The sequence below is a fragment of the Corylus avellana genome, chromosome 11, assembly GCF_965113065.1.
Source record: "Corylus avellana chromosome 11, dhCorAvel1.hap1.2, whole genome shotgun sequence".
In the NCBI taxonomy this organism is placed as follows: Eukaryota; Viridiplantae; Streptophyta; class Magnoliopsida; order Fagales; family Betulaceae; genus Corylus; species Corylus avellana.
In genome coordinates this window covers 14,352,402-14,372,071 of record NC_142500.1, presented here as the reverse complement: position 1 = coordinate 14,372,071, position 19,670 = coordinate 14,352,402, and the positions used below count along the sequence as shown (strand labels likewise).

Here is a 19,670-nt window from a genome sequence, read left to right as displayed (position 1 = left end):
GAGAAACAATTGTTTTATTTCTTTTCTTTTGTTTATTTTTTGTTAACACTGAATGGTTTTCTTATTCATGCTTTGCCCCCTTCTGAAAAAAATTTCAAGCTTCGTTCTCGCTTGTAGTATGTTTGAGTAAACAATTATCAACAATTGGTTAGCTATTTCAGCAAAAAAATTGTTGAGTTGAAAATTTGGTGAGCACTGCACACTAAAAAAAATCTATCATTCTGATCTCACCTCTCATTTTTTTTTTTATTCTTTTCGATGCATGATCTCTCTTCTCGTCTCTCTTCGTTTCTCTGCTCTAAAGCATACTCACCCTCTCTATACGAATTTTTAAATGTAATTGTTAAGAAAAAACAAAATTTCAAAATATAATTATTGGAGAAAGAAAGAATAAAGAAATATTTGATAAATAATATTTAAATAGAATAATAAAAGTGGATAGCTAAAGTAAATAGTAAGATGTAGGTGCTTAGAAAAGTAAATAGTTAAAATAAATAAATAAATAAAAAAGTAATTTTTTAGCTTAAGTGAGGAAAAAATTTATTGAACCATGTGATCAATGCTCTAGATATTGTATGTTTAACGAGTAATATTATATCTACAATCCCTTTACGACATTTTATGAACTTGTTGACACTTATCAGCACATAATAGAACCAACCTTAGTCATTTAATTAGTCTTTTTAATTTTTTTTTTTAACATCCTCCAATAATATATATGCTAATGCATGTAATTAAGTAAGTTGTAAAAGAGTTAATAAAGAAATTTTAGGTTTAATTGTAACATAAGCAACTCCTTAAGAGGTAAAGGGGGAAGCCCATTAAATGGGATCCTCTTCTTTGTAATTTTTTTATATTTTTTTTTGGGATCAAATGGCATTTCCTTCTGATCAAATAGAGACCATATATATGTACAGAACCGCATAAGAAGGGCATAAACGGTGAGAACCGTAGGCCTTCTCTCAAGTCCGACTGAGCTATAGCTGACTCAGTCTCATCAGGGCATCAATAAAACTCAAGAGCTAATACTAATAGAATTGATGATTTATATTTCGAGATTTGAACTCTCACCCTAACTAGTACATGCTTAACCATTTTGAAGATTTTCTTAACACCACTTAACCACATGGTTATATTTTTTTTTTCTTTGTTTTGTTTTAATTGGAAATTTTAATGCCTAAAGAAGAAAACCTCCTTAGAGAAACATTTTGTTTTATTTCTGTGAGGTTTCTTCTTTAGGCATTAATATTTCCCATTAACATTATTTAATTGTTTGGAGGCACTCGTTGATAAAGTAACAGTCAGAAGTCCACATCATTCATTAATATGGCTTGAAAGAGACCAAGTATGAACACTAATCCTATTAGCTATATGCACAGAATATGCTTTTGCTTCACTCTATATGCTAGCTACGGATTGGGACCTCAAAGTATATATGCTTGCAAAGTAAATTACACAAAAAGATTCATCCAACAAAAGATAAATTGCATGCCAGTGGGAAATCTACAAAAGATTTCCACGTTTGTTTATGCACAAACTCTTAGTATAATTTCATGGCAAATGCTACGTCCTGATCAGTTTTTGCTTTCCCAATTCAGAATTGACATTTCTTTCTCATCCACATATGTTTTCATTGCTTTTTCATCCAAAGCTGTTCTGTAACCATCAAACCCTAATGAATGGAAAGCAATTTAGCTTGTTTCTTTTTTGAATCAAACAATTTGACGTCAATATTGTTGAACACAATGTTTTGTTTTGTATTCCTGTGGTTATTTTCTTTGGAATCAAACACGTCGACGTCAATCTTGAATCGAACATGTTGTTTTGTGTTGAGTATATATGTGCGAGTGTAAAAAGATAAAGTCTTACATTGAAAAAAATGTAAGAAGTGTTGAGTACTATATATGTGTGAACACAACGTGACGTCAATATTCTGGAACACAACGTGTTGTTTTGTATTCCTGTAGTTATTTTCTTTGGAATCAAACACGTCGATGTCAATCTTGAATCAAACATGTTGTTTTGTGTTGAGTATATATGTGAGTGTAAAAAGATAAAATCCTACTTTGAAAAAAATATAAGAAGGGTAAGCGATTAATATAGTATTGTTAGGCCCAAACTACTCTAGGGATCATTTTCAAGCCCAAACTACTCTAGGCCCAAACTATTCTAGATGTCTTAACTGATCAGGCGGTGTGATAATTAATGGGCAGGTGACCATTTTCAGGAAAACCTGAAAAGTGTTACACATCCATCTCTTGTTCATCTTTTTTGCAAATCTACTATTGAATCTATAGGACCCGTATGATGTAGATGAACAAGAGTAGGCAAATAATGGAAACCAAACATTTCTCGGAAAACATTCAATTGACAAACTTGGAAGTCTAAGAGGTTAGGTAATTCTCAAGAAAGCATTCAATATGTAGGACCCGTATGATGTAGATGAACCAGAGAAAGGCAAATAATGGAAACCAAACATTTCTCGGAAGACATTCAATTGACAAACTTGGAAGTCTAAGAGGTTAGGTAATTCTCAAGAAAGCATTCAATCTACAACCTTTGAAGTTTGAGACACCACCACCACCACCCCCCCCCCCCCCCCCCCCCCCTCTCAAACTTTCAATTGTAAACATGTTTCCCCCAAACCACCAAAACATTGTCAATGTCCCCCCTAATTAAGGCTAACCAAAAAAAAAAAAAACCTATATATATATATATATATATATATATAAGACATAAATACCCTTAAAAAAATATTAAGTTTTTTTTAAAAAAAAACAAATACTTAAAAAAAAAAAAAAAAAAAAAAAGAAAAGAGAAATTATTATTTAAATTTTTGTTAATTTTTTTTTTAGAAAACGAAAAATTGTTAATTTTTTTTTAAAAGGAAAATTTTACTTAAAAAAGTTATAAAACAAAACAAAAAAAATTTCAACTTTTATAACCAAAAAAAAAAATCAAAAATTTTTAATTTTATCTTATAAAAGGATTTTTTTTTTTTTTTTAAAAAAAAAAAATTAAATTTGCCAACCTTTGGATTTTTATTTTTTATTTTTTTTTAGTTTTAGGTTTTTTCTAGAAGTTTTTAGTATTTTTTATTTTTATTTTACTAAGGGTAGTTTTGTCATTGGGGGGGAACATTGACAAATTTTGGTAGTTTAAAGGGATATTGTCAATTGAGTTGTAGTTTTGGGGGGGATTATGTGGACTTTCCCCTATTTTTTTTTATGTATGAGTCTTGATTAATTGTATTTGTTTTGTGAAATATATTTTGACTGTTGACATTCTTAGTATTTATGACTTATGAGGGTTGTTAATTGTAACGCCCACCAAACATAAATGCAATATTTCGCATAACATATGTGGTATTACTACTATTATCTTAAACAAGAGTAATGTTATAAGTCCTCCTAGAGTTATCCTAGTGTCATTCAAAATGTGATGTGGCTTTTAAAATTATCGTTAAATTTGAGATGTGATGTATTAAACTTTGATCTATTAGTGATTTTAAAAGCCATATTACATTTGAGATGACTCCAAGTAGATTCTAGGAAGACTTATAACATTAATCCTTAAACAATGCTATGGAATTTGCATGTATTTAATTTTGGAAAAATTACATTTTACTCCCTCGAAGTTGTACCATTTTCTTTGATTTTGCCTCAAATATTTAAAATTTGGCAATGTATTCCAACCAAGTTTATAAAATTTTCAATGTAGCCATTCCATTAATAATTTTCGTTTTCTCTTACGAAAATTATTGAAAAAGACGTAAATGCCCATAATTTAAAAAAATAAAAATAAAAACATAAAAAAGGGTGGTCGTAAACACCCCATGCCCCATTTGGGGGTGACCAGGCACCCTCATGGACTATGGGGGTGGTTCGATCACCACCCCCATTTTGGCCAGATGGGGAGGTCGAGCCACCCTCAAAGGATTTGGGGTGGTTTCGGCCACCCCATTGGGCCATGAGGGTAGCTCACCACCCCCATTCCGGTCAGATGGCCACCCTCATGGGATTTTTTTTTTTAAAAAAAATGGGAGTGTTTTTGGAATTCAATGTGTGTAAAGGGGGCAATTTTGAACCAAAAAACACGTGTGGCACACGTAAGCCATTTTCCGTCAAATAAGACGGAAATGGCTAGCAGAGTGGCAAAATTGAAAACTTTAGAAACTTGGTTGGAGTACATTACTTATTTTTAAACATTGAAGGTAAGATTGAAAAAGAGTGAAACTTCATAGGGGTAAAATGTATTTTTCCCTTTAATATTTGAAATTGCAAACTTCTTTAATTATAAATGCATGGTAAATAGAATACCAAAGCACTAAATGGAACATATACCTTCATTCATACATATATAATCGTCAGGTACATTACACAACTCCTTAGATTACGACTATTCTAATTTCTATACATATACGAATTGAAAGGGCGCCACAAATGACAAAGCCCCACTTGCTTGATTTACTGCAAAAGTCTAGCCATCCTCAAAAGTTAGAACTTGTCCCAAATCCTAAGTAGTACTCTAGATGATCGTAGGGTCCTTCAATTCCTTGCCCGGTGTAACTATATCCGTAAAATTCAACAATTTTATGGGTGAAAATGGTGAGTCCATGGCTCAACAGGTAAAACCTTCTAAGCAATTCTATGCGTGTGACGTGAGCCCTTATTCTTTTCAAAATTTCTCTCTTTGTTTGTCAAATTCGTTTAAAATAAAATTTGGTTTTCAAAATCAAGGCAAACATTTTCTTCACTCTAGATGTAGGGTTTTAGAAAATTATCGTGACAAAACCTTTCTACAGTACTGTAGAAAGGGTCAGATTGGAGGTCTTTCTCCTTAATTAGAGCTTAGAAATGCTCCCACTTTGAGGTAAGGAGGCTTAATCCAACTCCTAATCCTTAGTTATTATGCATGTTTTACATTGAGATTATTATCTAATCATACTTAGTCATTTTTTCATTTCATATGAGTTAAAGCTGACACCTTTATAAGAGAAAAGTATAGTTCTTGCATGAAAAAGGAGAGCTTTAAAGACTAGTTTCATTTTTAAATCTGAAACGATGTTAGAGCTTTATAACTTTTTAAAACTTTAAAGCACTTTTCCTAGGTTGATTAGCAATGGTTTAAGACTGTGAATAAAGTTAAAATCTTTAACGGTTTTAGTAGTATATGTGGTCATGCTCGTATGTGAATGATATTTATTAGGACTATTGAGACCTTTAGAAATCTTGGTTAAGGCAGAATGTGTATGATTAGGGTTAAGTGCATGATTAGGGTTTCACGTGTAAGATTAGGGTTTTTAGCTCGGAGCTATGTTCCATATTAGAGTGTGATTTGCAGATATGTGAAATTGATCTTTTGAGCTGTCCGAGGTTGAAGGCGAGCACTTGAGGTAAGTAAATACCTCAAACATGTTTATTTTCTTATAAACTATTTACTCTTTAATGCATGTCTCTTATTAAAGATTATGGTTGAGAGCCTAATGGTTTTAAAAAATGCAACACATTTTATAGAAATTAAAGGTTTTCTTGGTTAACCGAAAATGTTTCCAGTTTGACAACAATTTTCGATCGTAACAAACACTAAAAAGTAGAGAAAACGTTTTTCAAAAAAAATTTACGTCTAAATAAATGGAGCCTAAATTTACAAAGCTAACCATGTTTTTTGTAAATGCCACTGAATATGACCTATAGAAAACAATAATCTAGTTGGCTTTATAATTGTACTGCCATATCGTATCATGGGTATAGGCATTGTATTTATAATATAATTGGTTACAAGAGATAAATGTTTACAAGTATTTAACATTAGATAGATAAACATATAAAGTTGAATTTTTATGTCATCTACCACTATCCTTATCTTGTGTAGCATGAACTTGACTCATCTTGTAACACCTACCTCAATAACACACAATATTGTCCGCTTTTGGCTCCCTCAAACCAGACTTCCCAGGAGATCACCCATCCTGGTACTACTCCAGTAGAAGCACGCTTAACTGCGAAGTTTTGATGAGATCATGACGATCACAACTTTAAAACGTGTTGTTATCATTTAGGGTGTAGTATACATTTAAGCACATCCTCATTCCCATACCCAGGCGATGTGAGATGTCACAATAAGCGGACAATATTTTGTGTCATTGAGATGGAGTGTTACAAATGGTATCAGAGCCATTGTCCAGCCTGAGATGAGGGGAGCGTGCACAAGCCCATGAAGATCGCTAGCAGGCACTTACTGGGACGGACGCCAAGAATGGGCTAATCCCATGAGGGTCGCTAGTGGGGACGCTGGGTCCTAAGAGGGGGTGATTGTAATGTCCCACATTGCCTGGGTATGAAGATGATGATGTGCTTAAATGTATACTACACCCTTAATGACAACAATGCGTTTTAAAGCCGTGATGGTCATGATCCCATCAGAACTTCGCAGTTAAGCGTGCTTCTGCTGGAGTAGTACCAGGATGGGTGACTTTCTAAGAAGTCTGGTTTGGGGGAGCCAAAAACGGACAATATTGTGTGTCATTGAGGTGGGGTGTTACACATCTGGTTGTTGAAATAAGGCCATGTGTGACAGCTCTCAAATGTTGTGTCTCATTTTATGAGATTTCTTATTTTAAAGAATGTATTATCAACTCATAAGATGGTGATACGTCATTTGAGAATCAACTTTTGAATAAAAAATTTAAAAAGTATAGCATTTCTCACTGTGCGTATGGTGGTGTTTTTTATTTATAATAAACGTTGGTAGTAAAAACTCGGGTAAAACTCAATTATTTTGTTGTGTCTCTCTCCGACATAATTGCATGGAGTTGAGGGACATTGTCAAGTAGTACGTAGATGGACCTATCTTCTTCTCAAAGCCTCTGAAACCGCATAAAGGTTGATGCTTGAGTGACCTAGCTTTTAAATTAACAATTCTTCTAGCATTTTAAAGTGATCCTGAGTGCTTCTGGTTCTTGTAAAGAAGGGGTAAATAGACAGGAAAAGGAGAAGCAAGAATTGAATATGTACTTTATTGGATGGTGATACGTCGTTTGAGAATCAACTTTTGAAGAAAAAATTTAGAAAGTGTAGGATTTCTCACTGTGCGTATGGTGGCGTTTTTTTGTTTATAATAAACGTTGGTAATAAAAACTCGGGTAAAACTCAATTATTTTGTAGTGTCTCTCTCTGACATAATTGTATGGATTTGAGGGACATTGTCAAATAGTAGATGGACCTATCTTCTTCTCAAAGCCTCTGAAACCGCATAAAGGTTGATGTTTGATTGACCTAGCTTTTAAATTAACAATTCTTCTAGCATTTTAAAGTGATCCTGGGTGCTTCATGTTCTTGTAAAGAAGGGGTAAATAGACAGGAAAAGGAGAAGCAAGAATTGAATCTGTACTTCATTTGTCAAGATCTTGCCCCCCCTCCCCCCCCCCCAAAAAAATAAATAAATAAATAAATGCATGAATAATCAGAAAAAGAAAACCTACCAAATCATAGTCTTATTTCTTAGGGCCATAGTGCTCGATCCAAGAAATTAAAATAAAACAATTAAAAGGAAGCATCATGAAATAATATAAACATCTACACAGAAAGTTACACTGATAATATAATTAAAATAGGATAGTAGTGAATATAAAGATTAAGCACTAACTTAATTTATAATAAATTAGGATGAGATTCTCATGTCAATAACAATAACAATATAAAAGTATTCACAAAACTACAAAAGCAACCACCAACTTTAGTTTTTTTTTTTTTTTTTTTTTGAAGAACCAACTTTAGTTATAAGTTTTCCCCAAAAAAGGTACAATTATAAAATAATACATTAATCATGCCCACTCTCCCGTTTCTAAGTAAGTTTCAGTTAAAGCCTTTTAACTTTTATTTTTAATTTTACTTTTTAAGCGAAGGGTAAGGACTATTAAAAGGGGAACAGATGATCTCGAGAGAGTATTCAGTTAGTTATATTTGAGAGTTTTTTTTTTTTTTTTTTTTTTTTTTTTGTATTTTCACTTTTTAAGGGGATAAAAATACTCATTTAATATAACTATTCTCCAGCTTATTTAAACTCGAAAGCATCTTAATTCATTAAAAGGGTGGGTCTGTTTGCATATATACATGCAAAAGTAAAATGCTGGAGGAAAATCAAAAGCCTAAATCTTGAGCGTGTTTGGATGAAATTTCGAAAAGTGTTTTTAGTGTTTGAAAATCGAGAAGTGATCTTTGGAGTCCACATCTGAAAACATGTTTGGATAATTAAACTTTTTAAAAGTGTTTAATTCTGAAAGAAAAAAATTGAAAAATGTTTGGAATCAATATTAAAATATTGAGTCTTTAACCTAGTCTATAAAAGTGACATGTGTTCCTTTTTTTAATAACATATGAGATGCATATAAGTTTTTAATAAAATTTATTTCAACTTTGTCATTCCTATTAAAAACTCATGTAATTTTCACATGTTTAAAGGACACATGTCACTTTTATAAATTAGGTTGAAGGATATTCCTCCAACCCAATTTAAAAGAAAACTCTGTCCATATTAAAATAAACTTTTCAATTTATAAAGAAAAGAATAAAAATAAATAAAATTACTGAATTCCTCTTGAGACAACAATGAGTACAGGATGATCTAAGATTAAATTATAACTTGTTTTAATCCTTATTTAGTCTAGTTTACTGAATTCCTGAACTTCCACCTTATCTTTGACTCAAAAAAGAAGTGAAAGAATCAAGCAAGCATGTTCCAAGAGGTGGATTAATGGCTAGCTCTTCCTTACACACCCGTTGAGAGCTTTGAAAAGCTAGCCGACCAAATCCCGTCTTGATATTATATATAATTTTATAACGAGAAATACTATACACTAGATAAGTATTCCCATTCCATCCACAAAATCGGTGTGATGTAGTCTATTTATTAAGAAATTTATCATATTTCTCAAAACCAGTGAGATGCAAAAAGTAAGACGAATGCAAAAGCAAACAATTAAAAAATATAGAAATTTATGTGGTTCATCACTGAGGGCTATGTCCACACAGTTTCAGCAATATTTCATTATTTCTTGATAAGCAATACATGAGGCGTCAGTTGCATGAATGGATACATAGAATCGCATAAAACCCTAAAAACATATGTGACTATAAATATGACCCCCAACTAGGTCAAAACACCAAAACACTATATAGCAATTTTCATCTACCAAATGCTATAATGGAACCGCCACATCAACTTTGGTAAATAGATAGGGGTGGATACTTCTCCCATACTGCATTTGAAGAACATTTAAAAGGTGTCCAAAGGATGCGTTTAATTTCAAAATTATAAGGTCAAAGGATCTAATACTCTCTGTCTTTCTTATTGTAATAGCTACAATATTGTAGACAATTTTTTATATGATGAAAAGAACGTACACTCACCCTTAATTTACTTTGATCCCCCTTTTTCTTTTGTATTATTGATTTTGGAATTTGGAGAAATTGGAGTACACCAATGGAAAGAATGTCAATCTATAGGATCCAAAGCCTTCAAAAAAAAAAAAAAAAAAGGAAAAAAAGGAAACCCATGTTGTTTCTTGAGTGACAATTAATTAAGTTAATTTTTTGGAAGTACTTGTGCATGACTGGTGAACAGAGACACCACGAACACTTTTTTGGTGGCCCCTTCGTATTAAAGCAGCTTGTTATCTTCACCACACACGTCCCAATAGGGGAGCCATGTTCTTTTCATCGACCATTCTCGTAATTCTCCACTAATCATCCACTCATATATATATACACACACACACACACACAAACCATCTTGTTTTTCCCAATTAAATCCTACATGAACAAGAATCTTGCTTGCTAGGTTTTAGGGTTCGCCGACAATGGATGAAAAGAAGCCTTATTTGGCCGTGATTCTCATACAAGCAATCTATGCCGGCATGTTCTTGCTCTCCAAGGCTGCATTCAATGGTGGCATGAACAGCTTCGTGTTTGTCTTCTATAGACAAGCTGCAGGAACCATTTTCTTGGCTCCTATCGCACTGTTCTGTGAATGGTAATAATAATATATAATTAACAACAGCAATTAATATTATATATATATTCCTTTTCTTCTTATTTAAACTTATTTGATAATCTTTGATGATTTTATGCCGTGGGCTTTAGGAGAAAGGCGGTTCCCTTATCATTTGTGACCTTCTGCAAGATTTTTCTTCTTTCTCTATTTGGGTATGCCCTATTTAGTTTAAACTTTACGTTTCCTTTCAATTTGCTTCTAAAAATGTTGCTCTCTTCATATATATTTGAAGAATGAAAAAAAAAAACTACGTCGTTTATGTTGTCGGATAAGTTTGATTCAAAGTTTCAAGAAAAGAATTCATTGTTTTGTTTTTCCGATTTCAGGATCACCTTAAGCTTGGATATCTATGGCATGGCACTTGTTTATACGTCAGCAACTTTGGCTGCTGCAACGACAAACTGCCTTCCTGTCACTACTTTCTTCTTGGCAGTATTACTCAGGTAGAGTCTATTTCTATTTGTGTATATATATATATATATATATATATATTTCCTTTTCTTCAATTACAGAAATCCTATATTTAACAGGAAAATTAAGGGAAAAATATACTTAAAACATGTGTTTGCGGACAAATCTCACGAAAAAAGTGTGAAAATATAAGGTAGGGATCGAGCATGTGTGTAATAGTTTTAAGTGTATGGAGTTAGGTTTTTTAATTACATACGACTCTTTTGTGGAAAAGTCATCTCTTGAATTAAAGTACCACTTATTAATTTCAAAACGTTAAACTCACCTGTGGGGCTTGCCGATAACGTACATGAATTATTTTAATTGAAATGAGGGACAAATGACGGAGATTGGGTATAAAACCTTTACTTTGATATTAAGTTAAATCATCACTTTTTTTAAACTTTTTTTTTTTTTTTTTTTGGGAAGCACTTTTCTTAAACCCTAAAGCTTAATTAAGCTAATAAATTATAATAATTTAATTAATATTTTAACTTAAATGGACTTTGATTAGAAGAGTAGTTGTCATCTTGTTTATAAAAAGTAACGGAAATATCACAATCTTAGTCAGTTTTGTGTGGTTCCCCAATTAAATGTAATAGGGACACTTTTGTCGACTATCACTGAACGTAGGTTATTAGTGAAATAGGAAAGCTTAGCCTTGGTGATCAAACTAATTAAAAAAGTTGCATTTTGAATGTCTTTGTCAGGCACATGTTCATATATATATATATAAGGAATTGGATATAATTGTCACGTGTTTTGGAAATACCATGCGTTAATTATGCTTAAAAAAGAAAAAAGAACAATAAAAACTAAGGGGGCTTCAATTCTCAAGAATCTACCAATTTTCTAACAAAATTAAGTTCTTCAAATAATTTTAATCCAAATTAAGTTCCTTTTCATATACAGAAATACATCGGAAACACCATACTTCAAAAGACGCACCAAAAACGAATTTTATTGTATATTAATTGATAAATCCCTGTTTTTGCGAAGTTAGTATATGTAATTAATTAGCAATTTAAGTTTTTTCAGGTAAGTATATTTATGCATGCATGTAGACCGATTGATCATCCATTGCATGAGATATTGATACAAATTTTAAGTAGAATTCAATCTTAAAAATTCGCTTAGTGTAAAAAGAAGTGCCCAATAATTTATATACACAATACTGTTAAGATTGTACTTAAGTCACAAAAGATACTTAAGATTGTAACATATAATACCACCACACTCTATAGCCGATATTCATGGCGACCAACTCTATTGACACTAAAATTGACTTGCAAGGCCTATATACACATTTCTTTCATGGTGATTGATATATATTTTATTTTTATTTTTAAGTGCTGGCTAGCTTCGTGATAAGACTTCGGCATTGAATCAGATATAGTAGATATAAAAAATTAAGGTTCGAATTTAAGACTTATAGCTCTCATACGTACGTAGCATGTGAAATTAACACTTATTCTAAAAGCTTAAGTGAATAGAAAAATATAAATTTAATTATTTAATTAAATATTTTAACAAAGATATTTTATAGAAAAATATCTTTACTATAAATATAATATATTTATAGCAAAGATATTCTATTAGGGCCGTATCCTATAAGACACTGATGGTTCATATATGCCAGACCAGAGATGGCCATATGTTGTCCAAGTGAATTTATTCTCGATCTGGCGTATGCCTTCTTGAATTATAATGGAATCTCTCTCTCTCTCTCTATATATATATATATATATATATATATTTATTTATTTTATATTAATGCAACCGAAATAAGGTTTGATGCACGTGGAGAACAGAATGGCCACCACTCGTACTTGTCATGCTCCAAAGATAGCACCATGTACGTCCTTCACGTGAATTTTGTATTTTGATGATAGAAATTAATTATGATAGCTAGGGCGGATGAAAGAGAAAGGAAAGAGAGAGACAAGAAGAAGAGACAGACAAACACTTTCAACTTTCAAGGTTATACTAAACTTAATTACAATAGTTTAAAAAATTTATGGTAGAATATATTGTGTGAGATTTGATATTACGAGAATATATGAGTGTTGATTGTAGATAATAGACCTATTAAAAAATAGAATAAAGACCTAATATTCTAACATTGAAGTATAGATTATGGCATATTTATCACATTTGTCTTTTTATATTGTTAGGGTGCGTTTAGCATTGTGATTTTATAAAGCGTGATTTTAAACTAAATTGCATAAAATGAATGGTTTGGAATTGGTTTTAAAAAAAATTGCGGTAAAATTTGTTTTTTCAAATGTAGTACTTTTTTGAATAACACACAATTTTAAAGGCTAAACTGTGATTTTAAATGTTAAACTACAATTTTATTAAACGTTTAACTACGTTTTTAAAAATTACATTTTCAAAATCATACATTTTAAAATCATTATTTTTAAATCACACTTTTTGAAATTGTAAACCCAGACGGACCAGCATAATCCAACTACAACGTTGTTAATGAATGATATTGGAGGGATTTGTTGGATGTAGGTCCACAGTTGGTCTTGGGCTTTTATGATATATGACAAAGAGACAAGGTTTGATTTACCAACTGTGCCGACACTTTTTCTTTTTCCTTTTCATTTTTTTTTTTCTATTTTTGTGGATAACACACGTGAACAAAAAAAAATTAAAAAAAATACAAAAATTGCATGGTTGCTAGCTGTGTGTAAAAGGGATTTTAGATTGGTGTAGATATCAGTAATCAAACAAGGTTTAGTATATAATTATGAGAAATATTTGGTTTCATTATGTTACACATCTTTTGTCTATCATATTCATATAAGAAATGTGTAAATTCACCATTAAATTTGTGAGTTTTACATAGATATGAATCCTACAGATTTATTAATTAATGGTGGATTTAAAAAAAAAAAAAAATGAACAAGAAATGTGTAACAGAATGACACCAAATACATCTCTATAATTAATGCGGGTAAAACTTGAAGCAGTTGTCCCTTTGACTTTGGTAGTTAATCAAAAGACGATTATTATATATTAACAATATATTTTCACTAAGTTCAACATCAGAATATATTGAATGATGTTTTTCAGATTGGTAAGAATTATGAAAACTATTTCGTATTCAGAATCGATATTTCCTTTTGCGATTTTGTTAGTCATATGTGAAAATTAAAGAAAAAAGTGGAAGAAATAAAGAAAATGTAGGCAAAAGATTTTCGGGTGGGTCGGTGTTAGATATACCTACGTCCACTACTAAATAATTTGTTCTTATATTTACATTACATATGACTCTGATTTGGAATAGGTGAAGATAAGATAGGTATGATAATCAAATTAGAATGGTTTGATAATAATTAATCCTAAAAGGTAAATATGTTATGAAGAGTATAAACATAATATGAAATGATATCATATATTCTAAGTTAGATGTGGATACAAACTCATCTAATAAAGTGACATGTATTCTTTAACATGTGAGAATCACATGTTTTTAAATAGTTATAGGATATATGTCACTTTATTAGATGTGTTTATATAAATTAGATACAAACCAATTTAAAGCAAATTTCTGTCGTTAGATGCTTTAAGCTTATGTTGTTTGCAGATTCCATAAACATTGTTAAATCAGTGGTATTTATTCTAAAAGCTTAAACTAATTATAAACCCAGGAACAGAACCATGTATAGACCAAGGGGCCATGGCCGTCTAGCTTGCTTTTCAATTTTTCTTTTGAATTTTTATTATCAAGTTATATATATTTAGGTTTAAAAGTTAGGTTTGGCCCTTATCAAAAATAGGTTTGACCCCTTATTTATACTTTGGCCCCTCCATATGAGAAATCCTTATTTCATCCTTGAATACACATGGAATATTTAACTAAATTGTGGTGTCAGGTTTTAAACTCATTACCTCTGCTCTAATACCATAATCATCACTTATCTGCAAAGCTTAAGCTAATAAAAATAGATGAATTTACTTATTTAGGTCATATTATATTCTAACAAACATATAAAAAAAATGTGTGATAGGATGGAGGTGTTCAGGTTGAAGACAACCGCCGGGGTTGCAAAGCTTACAGGCATACTATTCTGCTTAGCCGGTGCAGCGACCCTTGCCTTCTACAAGGGACCGCATTGGACGCTCATCGGGGACGGCCACCACCACCACCTCTTGGGGCACCCTAAAACCCAAGAACACCATGTCCATCTTCCTTCTAGCACAGCCTGGATAAAGGGTTGCTTCCTTTTCCTCGTTTCCAACATCTTTTGGGGCTTGTGGCTTGTTTTGCAGGTATATATCTAAATATTCTCTTGTTGTTTACCAAAACACTAGGGAAGTAATTTAAAAATCTCTAGCTTTTCCTTAGCAAAAAATGGACAAAATCAATTAATGTTTTTTGTCGAAAGGTTAAGTTTTAGTGTAGCTCCTTTGCCTGGTTGTCATGGCTATTAATTAATGTACTAGCTATATATATATATATATTTGGCCTTTATGGAATTTAGATTTATTGATATAATTATTACTAGGAAAAGGAATATACATGGCCTATGTTGAGCCTTATGGCATTAATTAAACATAGAGATCTATGTGGCATGAGTGTTCATTTCTCTATGTGGCATATTCACATCCACCTTTTTTTTTTTTTTTTAAGAAAAAACAGAAAATTGAAAAGATTAAGAACAAAAAAAATGCTAAGAAATAAATACTTAAGAATACTAAGTAACATTTCTCTTAAATACATATTCATCAATAAGTTTTGTACTTAATTGTCCCGATCGTCGGTCTTAACTAGCAAGTGGGCATGTGCTATCAAAATTATTAGTTGAATTTTTGGACTGACCTAATGCTTGGCTGTAAATTGTGATCATGTGTTACCACAGTATAATCAAGGATGAAACCTAGGAGAGCAAGATGGCCATGACTCAAATAGTTTTAACATTTTTTCTTAAAATATTTATATATAATTAAATTTCTATATGTTTTTGGACCTAAAAGACAGGTTTTGTCCCTCTTTTATGGTGTTGCAATGTTTCCTAAAGTTGTAATGCTAAATATCTAATTCTCATGTTTCTCTTATGTCTCTTTAAAATTGATGTGACTTTAAAATTACTATTACATTTGTAATAAATTAGTATTGAATTTATCTAATAATAATTTTAAAAACTACGTGTTAACTTTGGAGGGACACAAAAAGAACATAAGAAAGGCATTTAGAATTACTCCCGTGCATTACACAAAAAACCATTTCTCGGCCACCAATAAACAAGAACGCCATGAAATTTTTATTTTTACTTTCTTGGCTTTCTTTTTATACATGTGCGTGTATAGAAATTTCATATTTGGATTTACCCATTTTCTTGGATATTGTAGGCAACTATTATGAAAAGCTACCCTCCAAAGCTTCTGTTCGTAACTCTTCAGTGCTTTTTGAGCACCATTCAATCCTTTGCCATTGCCATTGCTTTTGAAAGAGACCCTTATCAATGGAAGCTGGGTTGGAATGTCAGACTCGTAGCCGTAGCTTATTGTGTAACTCTCTTCTTTTTCTCTCCATATTTCACCTTTCATATATATTTCCATATGCAGATAAACTTATGAGCTTAATTTCATATTTAATTTAAGGAGGAATAAACTATTTGCAATTAATTTCTGGCAGGGAATCATTGTGACTGGCGTTACATACTACTTGCAAGCATGGGTTCTTGAGAAGAAGGGACCAGTTTTTCTTGCCATATCTACACCTTTGGCTCTCATCATTACAATGTTCTCTTCCGCAATTCTCTTAGGCGAGATCATTACCTTGGGAAGGTAATCTATTCTTTCCCTACCTAGTTAGACCAAATCCTTCCCACTATACAAGGATATTTGGGCAAGCAGCTTGGTTTCACTTCATCCAATTCATTCTATTATGACTGCGTTTAGGATTGTCATTTCGTAAGAATAATTTGCATTTTTAAAAGATATCGCAAAATATAAAATGTTTAGCATTGCAATTTAAAAAGTACTTAATATAAAATAGGAAAAAAAAATTTATGATTTCTATAAGCAGGTTAGAGGTGCTTATTTGAAAAAGCGCAAATTTAAACAAAGATCACGATTTTGCATAACAAATATTTGATAAAAATATTGTTAGAATATTTATAATATTTTCTATATTAAGCCTTTTTTCTATTTCTTTGTATGTCCTATTGTCTTCATTATTTAGTCTGGTTTTCTTTTCACTACTCTTAATCTCTCTATATATAAATACTACTCATTGTAAACAAGTTTTATCATATTTCAATATTGCCAAGATGTAGCCCTAATTAACAGTACTCTTCATCAGTATCACTTTCTCTTTTTGCTCTCTTTTTCATTTATTCATATTCTATTATATATTTCTACAACTATATATATACCTTATGTTTTCACTCTTCTTCTATATATTTGTAGTCTTTTAGGTGGGCTCTTGCTGGTTGGAGGCCTATACAGTGTTTTGTGGGGGAAAAGTAGAGAACATAAAGCGAATGGTGGGAATAATTTAACACCTGAAAAAGTTGACAACCAATGCTCAGAAATGAAAGAAGTAGTAGTGGCCTCTAAAAGTACTCCACCAGTACCCTTAGTTGTGTAACATTAAACACGTGCCATAAATGCAAGCTCCATGACGTTAACAGATATTGGAATACTCCATATGCATGATTCACGAATCACGAGGATGCCCCCACTTTAAGAGTGCAAGCTCCATGGCAGAAATTACAAGTTCATGTCTTACAATGACAGCACTTTGCTTTTAGCTCCTTTATAGGCTTTTTTACATACAGAATCATGAGGTTCTTTAAGCTTTTGCTCAAGCTTGTTTGTGTATATGTAATATTGAAGAAGGCATACGTTATTATGGCTTGGTGCCTTGAATAATTATTGGTATTAGCTACCATTTCTCATGTAACATAAAATGTAGTACAAGTTTGTATACCCTTTGTTGGGAATTGAGCCGGCACGCCCACATAGCCCACAAAGCTTGCATACAAAGGCCTGAAATCAAACCATTAGCCTAATCTTATCATACCTGCCGTAGCAAGAGATCGACCCCTTTACCAGTAAAGTACGCTAGCTCTAAGCTTAATAACTGCTCATTATGTAAGATACACTCATAATTAGACCTAGGTTATCATGGGGGTACTCACACGCGAAGGACATGACATGAAGATAGTTACCTTAGGACCGCTATAAAAGGTATGTCCAAACAAATTAAGTAAAAGGGATCAATTTTTTACCCTAAGCTTAAAACGATCTTAATTATTTACAACACTTGTATTATCTCTCTCAAACATAGATTTTTCTAGAAAATATTTTGCATTAATAATTTGAGAATCCTACGTTTATGTATTGCATGTGAAGTAATCTCCAGCATTATTTTGCTACCAAGGCCTTATTAAAACACTAAAAATCTCTAAAGCCCAAACTTCCCTAAGGCTTTAAGAAGCCCATCCATCTTGAACCAACTCATCCATCCAGTGAATATATCTTGGATTCTTGCTCCCGATGCCCCACTAGAGTTTCATCATCACCAAATTCATTTCTCTAAAGTAGTAGGAAAAACTAGTGCTATAAGTATGTTAAGCTTTATGCCAAAATTAAAGACTAACTTGTTAGACTTTGAGTAATTAATCAATAGCTATTCCTATTGGTGAATCTACTAGGGTAATTTTGCGCTTGGGTATTGTGTTATATTATATACATACATATTGATTGTAAAAGCCTAAAAGGGTTGTCGATGGATTTAATTCTGCTTGATATGCCTAGTTTTGAATTTAATCTAGGGATTCATCAGTTATCAATTAATGTGAATGTTATAATTTAAAAATGAAATTGTATTTAGACATACCGAAGCTTAGATTTTTTTTAGTAAATAGTATGATGAGAATATTACTTAAGGAGATGCAAGTTGCTCTGATTTCTTTTGTGAGAATTTTGTATGTAGATGTTTAAGGGAATCTCTCAATTAGAGTGATGATACACAACACGCCGGGCATGCATGAACAGTCATGCACACCCGGCTAAATTTTTTTTTTTTAATTAAAATATTAAAATATTAAATCAGCCGGGCGTGCATGACCGACGTGATGTTTATCATCACTCCTCAATTATAATTGTTCTCATGCCAGTTTGGGGTTTGGAAAATGCTTGAGGTATACTACAGTTTTTATTACAATCTCATTACAGCTTGTATAATGCGTGATCATGGTAAGTGTCACATACACTATCACGTCAATTTGTAGAATATTTGTAATAAAAGTTATAGTACCCATAGCAACACTCTATGGGGTACTACATCAACTTTTATTACAAATTGATACAACTTATGTGACGCTTGCCACATCAGTCATTGTATAATTACTCTTTACACCTATTTATCACACTCATAATTTAATACAAATTGTTGCGATGCCTTTTAAATGACTTTTCTTTTAATTTTTTAAAGTTGCTACTGTGGAAAGCGTGTAAAATAAGTATAAAAAGTAACATTAATCTTAAATTTAATTGTCAAATTTTGTTACTTCATTAAGTTTTGCCACAAGGAAATTGTAATTAAAAAAAAAAAAAAAAACCTTCACTTACACTTTCGAAGTATCAGCAATTTTGCAATTATAATCTCAAGCTTTTAATTTTCGGAATGTTGGAATCCCATATTTTTCCCTTTTTTTTCACCCTTTTTTTATTAAAATGTCCATAATGCCCCCTTTAATAAAAAATAAAATTAAAAAGAAAAAAGAAATTCATCCACATGGCCGTGGGTCTGTTGACCTATGGCTTGGATGTCATGGGTCGCATGACATATTAGGAATTTCGAGTTTTGTTTTATAAATGGGGTATTTTGGGCATTTTAACAAAAAAAATGGTAAAACTAGTAGAAATTATTTTTTGGGATACCGATATTGCAAAAATTAACAGTTTAAAACTATGATAGCAAAGACACTAATAATTTGGGGTCGTAAGTAAAGTCTCAAGCATTTTTCCAAAGGATAATATGATCCAACCACTAGTATTTTTTTTTTCTTTTGTCAATCAGATTTTTCTAAATATGAAAAGTAAATGCAGAAAGAGTTTTGTCAAGGGACAATATTTTGGAAAATATTTTTCAAAAATGATATTACGATATAAAAAACTTCGAAAACATATTGCAAATTTGC

General features: G+C 31.8%; 1 protein-coding gene across 1 annotated transcript; it reads left to right on the top strand.

Annotated features, from left to right (window-relative positions):
* Positions 1–9,810: 9,810 nt before the first annotated feature.
* Positions 9,811–17,476, top strand: LOC132166308 (WAT1-related protein At5g64700). Its single transcript, XM_059577106.2, has 7 exons — positions 9,811–10,032; positions 10,143–10,205; positions 10,380–10,496; positions 14,526–14,787; positions 15,868–16,026; positions 16,154–16,305; positions 16,930–17,476. The coding sequence occupies exons 1-7, from the start codon at positions 9,860–9,862 to the stop codon at positions 17,108–17,110; spliced, it is 1,107 nt and encodes a 368-aa protein (XP_059433089.2). The 5' UTR covers positions 9,811–9,859; the 3' UTR covers positions 17,111–17,476.
* The last annotated feature ends 2,194 nt before the right edge of the window (positions 17,477–19,670 follow it).